Source organism: Triticum aestivum, chromosome 2B (genome assembly GCF_018294505.1).
Source record: "Triticum aestivum cultivar Chinese Spring chromosome 2B, IWGSC CS RefSeq v2.1, whole genome shotgun sequence".
In the NCBI taxonomy this organism is placed as follows: domain Eukaryota; kingdom Viridiplantae; phylum Streptophyta; class Magnoliopsida; order Poales; family Poaceae; genus Triticum; species Triticum aestivum.
Genome location: NC_057798.1, coordinates 511,988,191 through 511,999,508, shown reverse-complemented (window position 1 = coordinate 511,999,508; position 11,318 = coordinate 511,988,191). Strand labels below are relative to the sequence as shown.

At 46.3% G+C, this 11,318-nt stretch overlaps 1 protein-coding gene across 1 annotated transcript; it reads left to right on the top strand.

Annotated features, from left to right (window-relative positions):
• The first annotated feature begins 412 nt into the window (after positions 1-412).
• LOC123045741 (uncharacterized) lies at positions 413-11,054 on the top strand. Its single transcript, XM_044468915.1, has 8 exons — positions 413-926; positions 2,265-2,498; positions 2,578-2,780; positions 2,932-3,373; positions 3,452-3,811; positions 3,898-4,076; positions 4,168-7,422; positions 8,424-11,054. The coding sequence occupies exons 2-8, from the start codon at positions 2,297-2,299 to the stop codon at positions 11,010-11,012; spliced, it is 7,230 nt and encodes a 2,409-aa protein (XP_044324850.1). The 5' UTR covers positions 413-926; positions 2,265-2,296; the 3' UTR covers positions 11,013-11,054.
• Positions 11,055-11,318: the final 264 nt, after the last annotated feature.

Below are 11,318 nucleotides of genomic sequence, written 5' to 3'. Positions count from 1 at the left end.
GAATTTGTCAAGTCCACCTGTAAATACTCTTAGAACCTATATAAATGCGTGAACACCCATCCCTGGTAAAATCCATTTTCGACAGAATCGACCTTACGTTTACGATTCTTCCTACAAAGAGCACCATTGAGAAGAAAACACCGTATGTGATTTTAAAACGGTGAGCAATACCTGCACCGTTCACTATGAAAGACCCATGTTTTTTTTAATCTTTTTTGTTAAAGTATTTGGTTGTGAAACTCTACAAACATGTACTCTCTTCATCCTGAATTACTCGTCTAAGATTTGTCGTATCTAGACAAATCTAAGACAAGCTTTTCGCGGGACTGAGGTAATTACATCCATATGAGCATGTGGATTTTTTTTTCCATATATTATTTGAAACTTCAAACATTTCTTTTTAAAATAAGTGACTCCACTTCATGTTTCTTGCCTACTGTGGCCGGAAGTTCAGGTCCAGAGTCGCAATTGCTGTCATGTGATCCAGATTTTGATGTGTTCTTTGGCTCAGAACGAGAACCTTTTTTTTACCGTGCCCTTTCCATGTCCTCCTCGAAAACCTACGGGCGGGCTGTGCCCGCCGGCGGAGACACCAACCCCACCCCTCGTCACCGCGCCGGTAATTTCCGGGGCATACGGATACGGAGAAGAATATGCGCGCCCATTTCCAAGGCGGCGGTAACAAAACACCAACCAAACCCCCGTCCCTCCCTCCGCGAGGTCGCCGTCGCCGAGACCCAGCGCTTCCGCCCTCCGGTTTGTCGCCACTCCCTTGGCCACGGCGCGGAATCTGGGCAGTATTTAAGGCGTCACGGCGCCAATGGCACACCCCCACCCGGAGGGAGCCTGCGCCTGCGAGAGGAGCTGCCATTTGGCGCCACGCCGCCGGTTCTTGCACCCCGGACGCCCGCCTGACCACCAGAGAGGTAACTTTCTCCCCCCTTCCACCCTGAACGACGACCCTGTCTCTGCCTGCTCCATTCCTGCCATATTTGCCTCCGCATTGTGCTAGCCCGTGCCTGCCTGCGTGGTTTGGTTGTGTTCTGGGGCCTGAGCATGTGATCCGAGGGAGTGAGTACCATTCCTCATTTTCATTTCTTCAGTAAATTCTTCAGTAAATAAGCATGTCTTTGTGATGTGGTTTTTCTTTCTTTTTACTTCTTTGGGTTTATGGAGGAGGGTTCAGGGTTGTTTAGTTCGTCTATGCAATGCCATGGTAATGCAGTGTGCAAGTGCTGCGTGCCTGACATGTATGCTGCACCTTCCTCTTCTCCTCCCTTCCTCCTTATTATTGCCTATCTTTTTGCATTTGATCAGTGCATTTACTTCGCTGCTACCTATGTCTCCGATTCCAGTTACGTTAGGATCGAGCCCATTTTTCTTTGATTTCTTGAGAATTTAAGGTTCTTGGATCCAGTACAGTTAGGTTCTGGCCAGAGTTTTCTGTCAAAGATGAGTAAAACATTCATGAAGAATAGCATCATCATCAGTGGTTGAAACTCTGCCAATGAACATCATGATTTGGTTTACCGAGAATTTAAGGTTGTCGATCAAGTACTGTTTGGTTATTCGAGAATTTAAGGTTGTCGGATCAAGTACTGTTAGGTTCTGGCCGGAGTTTTCTGACGAAGACGAGTAAAATCTTCAGCAAGAATATCATCGTGATTTTGTTTGTTTTGTATTGTCGCACATATCATATACACATGCTTTTATCAAACTGATTTTCGTAGAGTGACCATATGTTATCACATTCCTATCTTGTCTTAGTGAGCAAACCTTTTTTTAGACAGCTTCTCCTATGTTATTACAGTATTGTTTTTCTGGTTCTTATGGCCATTTCGAAGTTTTTTTATATGCTCTGGTAAAAAATAAATCATGTTTCCTAATCACCATGTCATATCAGTTGAGGTTACAACCACTTGATAATCATTAATTAGTCATTCCTTGATGGTCATCAAGCTAGTATTTTAATTAGGTATATGCATCTTAGCCAGTATTTTAAATAGCTATATACATTCCTTGCAATGTATAGGATTGACATTTCAGATGAGGAAGCAACTTTACAATTTTCTGTGGACTAGTTGCTATGTTAACTAAAATGGAGGCTGACATACCTGAAGTTATATGTTCAAGTGTTAATTTGTTAAAAGGGAATGCAAGTCAGCATGCCCACAAGATATTTTGCTTATTTGTATATATGCTTTTGTACAAAAAAATAATGTTCAAAGATGCTAATGTCACGACTATTTATACAAATTTGACAGGTTGATTTGTCAAGGGCCACAGCTGTTCGAAAATGGACCCAAAGAAATCAATAGATGATAAATTCTCTAAGTTGCATCCAAGTTTGCCAATAGACACTAGAATTGGCATAGTGGGAGCAGGGCCAAGTGGCTTATCAGCAGCCTACGCACTAGCTAAACTCGGGTACTGCAATGTAACCGTGTTTGAGAAATGCAAGACTGTTTCAGGGATGTGTGAGTCCATTGACATAGAAGGTGAGTTACTTACTGACTGCACTCCTATTTAGTTACCATTTTCTGCACTGTCGTAGTTATCAGTGACAACTGTATTCAGGAAGAACATATGACTTGGGAGGACAAGTTATAGCAGCAAACAGTGCGCCTGCTATAACTCACCTGGCAAAAGAGGTAGGAGCTGAATTCGAGGAGATGGATTCACACAGGCTTGCTCTGATCGACAGCCAAACTGGAAATATTCGAGATCTTGAAGTAGCTGAGGACTATGTATCCATGGTATCTCTGACGCTAAAACTACAGGTGAGCTGTTTGTGTAAAGTGTGATTACAAATAACTAAGTATAAAGTTATAGATTAAGCTCAGTTAAGAAGTTATGAATATGTGGGTCTAGTTTTACCTTTATGACACCCACTCTGTTGTTTACATGTATGCCTTTTGGTAATTCTTATAGGATGAAGCAAATAAGTCAGGCCGAGTGGGCATCCATGCTCTCAGTGGATTGGCTTCTGACCCAACTCCTCAGTTTTTGAGGCAGCATGGGATAAATTCAGTTCCGAAATCTGTAGCATATGGATACACAGCTTCTGGCTATGGTTTTGTTCAAGACATGCCCTATGCTTTCATTCAAGAATTCACTAGAACCTCTATGGCTGGCAAAATCCGACGTTTCAAGCATGGCTACATGAGCATGTGGGAGAAACTTAGTCAGTCATTACCATTTGAAGTTCTTTGTGGCACGGAGGTTTTGAGAGTCAGGCGCAGCAGCAATGGTGCAAGTGTAACCATTAAGAAGGACAATGGTGACAAACAAGTAATGGAGTTTGACAAAATTATATTCTCAGGTGCTCTTGCTTTTAAAAATGGCAATACATATCGATCTTCTAGTCTCACTGGTAAGCGTGATCTATTTTCAACTCTGTTTGAAGTCTGCGTTTCAGCTGTCTGATTAGTTTGTGTGCTCTTTTGTTCAGATGGAGAAAGTGAAGTGGTGGAACTGAATGATCTCGAAAGAGAACTATTCAGTAAGGTACAGACAGTGGACTACTATACTACTGTTGTTAAGATCAATGGATTTGAGCACATGCCAAAGGGATTTTACTACTTTGGAGAATTCATGGAGGATCCAGCAACAATAGGGCATCCAGTGGCAATGCAAAAATTCTTTGATGGCACGGACATTTTCTTGTTCTGGTCTTATGGGAATTCAGCAGACATCAACGGTTCATATGTGGCTAAATGTGTGACGGACATTGTGAGTTCTATGGGAGGCACTGCTCAGAATGTGCTTTTGCAGCGTCGATTCAAGTATTTCCCTCATGTTAACAGTGAAGGTATAGCATAATAGCAAGGTCACTGATGGCCAAGTGTTCTATTTACCTTTTCCATATTCCAGCTGTGATAATTTATTCTATTGCAGACATGAAAGATGGATTCTATGAGAGGCTTGAATCTGAGTTGCAAGGCTTTCAGAACACTTACTATGTTGGAGGTCTGCTAGCATTTGAGCTTACCGAAAGAAATGCTTCATACTCCATTGCGGCTGTTTGTAAACACTTTGCCATCGATGTTGAGCAAACTGTAACTCCTTATGTCAAGGTGAGTTAGAAAATATTGTCATGATATATATGAGAAGAATTACATATATGAGACGAATCGTGCTTATGCTTTTCAATTCTTGTTTACACAGAGACTATTTTCTCTGTCCCACAACAGCAACCCTTCACCTCCTAGAGATCTTGGTGAGCTTGAAGGTGTTGAATTTCCCGACCTTCCATCCCTGGATGGATACTTGCAATATTGGGGAACTCACAGGGTCACCAAGGAAAATGTCATCTATACTTGGATCAATGAAGAAGGAAAAATCATGAACCGAAGAACCTACCAGGAACTTCATGAGAATGCATCTCACATTGCACACAAACTATTGACAAGCACGAAGCCTATTATCAAGCCTGGTGACAGAGTTATCCTTATTCACCTCCCAGGTCTGGAGTTTATTGATGCATTCTTTGGGTGCATTAGAGCAGGAGTCATACCAGTCCCAGTTATTCCCCCTGATCCAATGCAAATGGGTGGGCAAGCACTTCTCAAAGTCGAGAACGTCTCTAAAGTGTGCAGTGCTGTGGCAATTCTGTCAACTTCTTCGTACCATGCTGCCGTACGTGCAGGTTATGTCAAGAACATTGTCACTCTAGCAAAGAATCAGAAATGCTCTGCGCAGTGGCCTGACCTCCCGTGGATTCACACCGAGTCATGGATCAAGAACTACCGGCGAAGTCCAGACACCTTCAACTCAGACAATGTTTTATCTATGATGACCAAGCCCCAGCCAAGTGACTTGTGCTTTCTGCAGTTCACTTCGGGTTCCACTGGTGATGCCAAGGGGGTGATGATAACACATGGAGGACTAATCCACAATGTGAAGATGATGAAGAAGCGGTATCAAAGTACCTCAAAAACTGTCCTTATCAGCTGGCTTCCACAGTACCATGACATGGGACTAATAGGGGGTATTTTTACTGCTCTTGTAAGTGGAGGAACTTCCATTCTATTCTCGCCGATGACATTCATCAGGAACCCCCTCCTGTGGCTGCAAACAATCAGTGACTACCATGGAACCCATAGTGCAGGTCCAAACTTTGCATTTGAACTTGTGATAAGAAGGCTTGAAGCCGAGAAGAGCAAAGTATATGACCTCTCTTCAATGATCTTCCTCATGATTGCAGCAGAACCAGTAAGGCAAAAAACTGTCAGAAGGTTCATAGAGTTGACTCAACCTTTGGGCCTTTCTGAAGGTGTTCTTGCACCTGGATATGGGCTGGCTGAGAACTGTGTCTATGTTTGTTGTGCCTTTGGTGAATGCAAGCCGGTCTTCATAGATTTGCAAGGAAGAGTTTGTTGTGGGTATATTGAGCAAGATGATACAGATATTGACATCAGAATTGTTGATGCAGACTCTTTGATTGAGCATCAAGATGGTACTGAGGGTGAGATATGGATCAGCAGTCCTAGTTCTGGAGTTGGTTATTGGGGCAACCAGGAAATGAGCCAGAAAACTTTCTGCAATCAGCTCAAGAACCACCCCAACAAGAAGTTCACAAGAACCGGTGATTTAGGGCGGATCATTGACAGCAAACTTTTTATTACTGGAAGGATCAAAGATCTAATCATTGTTGCTGGCAGAAATATTTATTCTGCAGATGTAGAGAAGACGGTGGAAAATTCTTCCGATGTCCTCCGGCCAGGATGTTGTGCTGTTGTTGGTGTCCCAGAGGAAGTTCTGACTCAGAAAGGCATCTCAATTCCTGATTCTTCTGATCAGGTTGGACTTGTCGTGATTGCAGAGGTTAGGGAGGGTAAGACAGTCTCTGAAGAAATCATTGACAACATCAAAACACGTGTGGCGGAGGAGCATGGTGTAACTGTTGCATCGGTCAAGCTTATCAAGCCTAGAACCATATCCAAGACAACATCCGGGAAGATACGGAGATTTGAATGCATGAAGCAGTTTGTTGACAACAGTCTTAGTTTGGCCAATGGTAATCGTCCATCTAAAAGGAGTCTATTCCGGTCTCTAACAACAGGAACCGGCATGGAGAGAAGGAGGTCATTCTTGAAGCAGACTGTTGATCCCACCATTCATCCTCAGTCAGAAAGCAAAGTGAAGAACTCCAAGCAGATAACTGAGTTTCTGACACAGTTAGTATCAGATCAATCAGGTATTCCAAAGGACAAAATTTCTCCAACAGGCAGCCTACCTTCTTATGGCTTTGATTCGATTGCAGTGGTTCGAGCAGCTCAGAAGCTCTCAGATTTTCTCGGTATTCCTGTTGGAGCCATTGATATCTTTGCTGCAAGCTGCATTTCTGAGCTTGCTAGCTTCTTGGAGAATTTGTTGAGTAAGTCACAACCAAAGTTGACACCTCATCCCAACAGCCAGGGGAAAAGCTCGAGGGAGATCATTGAGTTTCTGACACAGATAGTATCAGATCAATCAGGTATTCCAAAGGATAAAATTTCTCCAACAGGCAGCCTACCTTCATATGGTTTCGATTCAATTGCTGTGGTCCGAGCAGCACAGAAGCTCTCAGATTTTCTTGGTACTCCTGTTGGAGCGATTGACATCTTTGCAGCAAGCTGTATTTCTGAGCTTGCTAGCTTTTTGGAGAAGTTGTTGCCCAAGTCACAACCACTTTTGGCATCTGATGTATCTTGCTCTACTGAGGATGAGAGTTTAGTAGATGTCAGTGCAGATTTCAGTGTGCTTGCTACAGGGATTCTCCAACTCCTGGCCCTTACCTATGTGTGTTTCATGTTGCTACTTCCAGCATACCTTGCAAGTTTGGCATACATGAGCGTGTTCTACCCGGTCAGTCTGGTTGAAGCATCAGTGATGACTTATCTTGGTTCGTTGGTCATGGCACCTATTGCTTGGATTTGTTATGTCTTGCTCACCTCCTTATCATTGTCTATCTTGGGGAAGTCACTCCTTCAGCCAAATTATGGTCTGACCCCTGATGTTTCGATATGGTCAGTTGACTTTGTTAAATGGTGGGCACTGAACAAGGCTCAAGGGTTTGCTGCAAAGATGCTAGCTGTGCATCTAAAGGGAACAATCTTCTTGAATTATTGGTTCAAGATGCAAGGGGCTCGAATTGGGTCATCTGTTGTTATTGACACAGTAGACATCACTGACCCATCCTTGTTAGTGGTTGCAAATGGTGCAATGATTGCAGAAGGTGTTCTCATCCAGGGGCATGAAGTCCGTAATGAAGTGCTGAGTTTTAGGCGTGTCAGAATCGGTCGTGAGGCCTCCATTGGTCCTTATGCGGTGCTTCAAAAGGGCACCGTTGTGGATGATGGTGCTATGGTCCCACCACTGCAAAAAACTGAGCCAGGGAAATCAGTGTATCAGAATAAGAGAACTTCTGCAGACATGAAGGTAATTGGAACATCTGTATTTCGTACATTGCTAAAATTCTTAGTAACTACTCCCTCCGTCCCATAATATAAGAGCGTTTTTGGCACTACACTTGTGTTAAAAACGCTCTTATATTATGGGACAGAGGGAGTAGATGACAAATTGGCTGCTCATGCTTCACCGGTGTTCTTACTCTACATTATACCATCATGAAGTCGCCTACCCTTAGTTATACTCCCTCCGTTCGTAAATAGATGACATCTTGGACATGGATGTAGACTCTTCAATATGAAGCTTTGGCCGCTAATTTTTATGTGGATATGTTAGTGAATATTTATGAAATTGTGAAATATTTATTTGTGATAATCAAGTTTTATTATATGCTCACTTGACCAATTCAATGGATTTTATGAATTAATAGTCAAATTTAGTGAAGTTTGACTTTATGCTTTCTAGGATATTATCCGAATGGAAGTACTATTGTTTATTTGGTAGAGGTAATATCAAATTAGTGGCAGACACATGAGTAGAGACATAAATGTTTCACTGAACCTATGAGCAGCGGAACCAATGGTCGGGACCGTTGGATGCAATTTTGGGACTTTTGCTAATAATACAGGGTATACACCAAGGGGATGATTAGTATTTATAATTCAATGGCTCTTGCCTAGCCATTCATACAATTCAATCTATTTCTTGTTCCCCGGTGCTAGCCATACTCATTTTCTAAATTCAGTGGCTCTTGCCTAGCCATTCATACAATTCAATCTATTTCTTGTTCCCCGGTGCCAGCCATACTCATTTTCTATGGACTTATCTTTTAAACCTGACAAAATATATTTAAATCTCTTACAAAATGATCAAGTGGAATAGACCGTAAGAGCCACTGGACATAGGTCCGGAAATGCTTCTCTGCAAGTTTTAGCTAGGCGATACAGCTAAAGGCATACATTAGTGGGCAAATACAAGTTCATGTAATTGATTATCTTTTGCTGTTATGTGACTGTCTCCATTTCGTGCAGGAAGAAACAGGGAAAGCAAACATGCTTCTTGAACACCTGGTTTGCATCTATGCGGTTGCGTTGCTAGGTGCTCTATCAAGTGCAACCGTCTACACGTTTTACATTCACTTCTCTGGCACTGAGGCTTCACCTCAGCACTTCTCTTTTGCATGCATTGCGGGCGCATTCCACTGGTTACCAGCTGCCCTCGCCGCTTACCCTGTGATTGTGCGGGAGGCGCCCACAAGCGCATTGACATTTGCTCTCTCCATCGCCTTCGCCTACTTGAGCTACGGTGTCATCCTCAGTCTTCTTACAAGTATGGTCAACACAGCCCTCGCCACAAGGCCGGGAACCAAGCAAAACCATATGACAAGCTTGATCCAGCGACGTATAAACGTCGCTGTGCACCTCAGATTTGCAAAGATGTTATCTGGAACTGAAGCATTCTGCATGTACTTAAGGCTTCTTGGTGCAAAGATTGGCAGGCATTGCTCTATCCGGTCCATTGATCCAGTGGCGAATCCTGAACTGATCAATATTGGTGATGGGGTCCATCTAGGTGATTTCTGCCACATTGTTCCAGGGTTCTACTCCAGTAAGGGGTTTACTGGTGCGGAGATAAAGGTCCAGGAGAACACCATCATTGGTAGTGGCAGCTTGCTCCTTCCTGGCTCAGTCCTCCAAGGGAATGTCATCCTTGGAGCACTTTCTGTGGCACCAGAACATTCTCTTCTCCAGAGAGGCGGAATCTATGTTGGGGCACAATCTCTGACCATGGTGAAGAACACCTTGCTTGCAGAAGATGAGAGGATTGAAATGATGGACCCGATGTACAAGAAGATTGTTGGGAACCTCTCGGCGAACTTGGCAATCACCACCATGAACGTCAAGTCAAGGTACTTCCACCGCATTGGCGTAAGCGGGCGGGGGGTCCTGAAAATGTACGAGGACATTCCATCTCTGCCCAAGCACAAGATATTTGGCGCCGGCAAGTCTTTCCCAGTAATCGTCCGGCACAGTAATAGCCTCAGTGCAGATGATGATGCCAGGCTCGATGCGCGTGGTGCAGCAGTGCGCATTCTCTCAGACGATGGCGAGGTGCCTCTTCTGGACCTTACTTTGAAGAGTGGCAAAGCATTTTATGCACGCACAATCGCCGACTTCGCCACTTGGCTGGTTTGTGGCCTGCCAGCGAGGGAAGAGCATGTCAAGCGTGCTCCACACGTCCGGGATGCTGTCTGGGGCTCCCTGCGGGACACCAACTCGTACACCGAGCTGCATTACTACTCCAACATATGCCGGCTGCTGCGGTTTGATGAAGGGAAGGAGATGTATGCAAAATTCAAGCTTCGTCCTGTTGATCAAGACATACCGGAGGAGTCCGGTCAGGTGGTGCCAAGGGGTATCTTGCCGCCGGAAACCGGTGCAATCCCAAGAGATGAGGGTGACACACGCCCTTTACTCTTCCTCGCCGACGACTTCCGTCGGAGGGTGGAAGTTCCAGACGGGGTGCGCTACGTCTTCCAACTGCAGCTCAGGGAGGTGCCCTCTGACGACGCCACCTGTGACGTCGCCCTTGACTGCACGCGGCCATGGGACGAGGAGGAGTTCCCATACATCGACATCGGAGAGATAAGCATCGACAACAATCTCCCAGCAGAGGAGACGGAGAAGCTCGAGTTCAACCCCTTCCTCCGGTGCCAAGAGGTGGACGTCATCCCGGCGTCGTCCTGCAAGCAGAGCGCGTCCATCGACCACGGGCGCTCGCTGATTTACGAGATATGCCAACGCCTGCGGAACGGCGAGCCACTGCCTGCGTCATGGGCGGCTTTCCTGGAGCAGTCCGACACCAATATCAACCTGTCGGGGTGCCCAGTGGCCGCCGCCATGCACACAAGATCCGACACTGCCAATGCCAGCGAGACCAAGGTGACCCTGGCCAGGACATGGTACAAGGCGCTCTGGGCCACGCTGTGCCAGCCGCTGCTGCAAACGCTGGTGCCATACTTTGTCCTGGGCCTGGTCATCTTCCTCCCATTCCGGGGCCTCCTTGCCGTCGCCGGGGCCACTGGCACGCCGCTGTACTGGCTGCTGCCGGTCTTCTGGCCCGTGTCGGGCTTGGCCGCCATGGCGACATGCGCCGCGGCAAAGTGGGTCCTGGTCGGTGTCAGGGGCGAGGGCGACGCGGTGCACATCTGGGCGCCGCAGGTGTTCCTGGACACGGTCTGGCAGGCCATACGGACGGCGACGGCGGAGTACTTCGCGGAGCTAACGTGCGGGTCGGTGCTGTTCGCGGCGTGGATGCGGCTGATGGGGTCGTCGGTGGCCGTGGCCGACGGCGTGTACGTGGACTCGATGGGGGCGCTGCTGAACCCGGAGATGGTGCACCTGGAGCGGGGCGCGAGCGTGGGGCACGACGCGCTGCTGTTCGGGCACGTATACGAGGGCGAGGCCGGGAAGGTGAAGTTCGGCAGGGTCCACGTCGGGGAGGATGGGTTCGTGGGCAGCCGGGCGGTGGCGATGCCGGGCGTGAAGGTGGAGGACGGCGGCTACCTGGGCGCCCTGTGCCTGGCCATGAAGGAGGAGATCGTCAGGCACAAGCTATAGGCCGTAGGCGCGAGAAGCATGTGTGGGTTACTTACTGCTTTTGGTTTCAGCTAGCTGCCGCTCTCTCGGTGTGCCGCCTATGGATGTCTACGTAGGATCTTATAGCACTGATAAAGATCAACAGCAACAGGTGGCTGCTAGAAGAAGAAATAAATCGATTGTAGTATGCAGTATGGGAATGAAATAATAAGTTCATCACCACCACTATCGTCGTCGCTGCCTCAGTGCCGTCTCGAGAAGTTGGATGATGACTGGGTCAACAGACTCGACTGCTGACATACAAAGAGCATGGGCAGGTGTAGAATA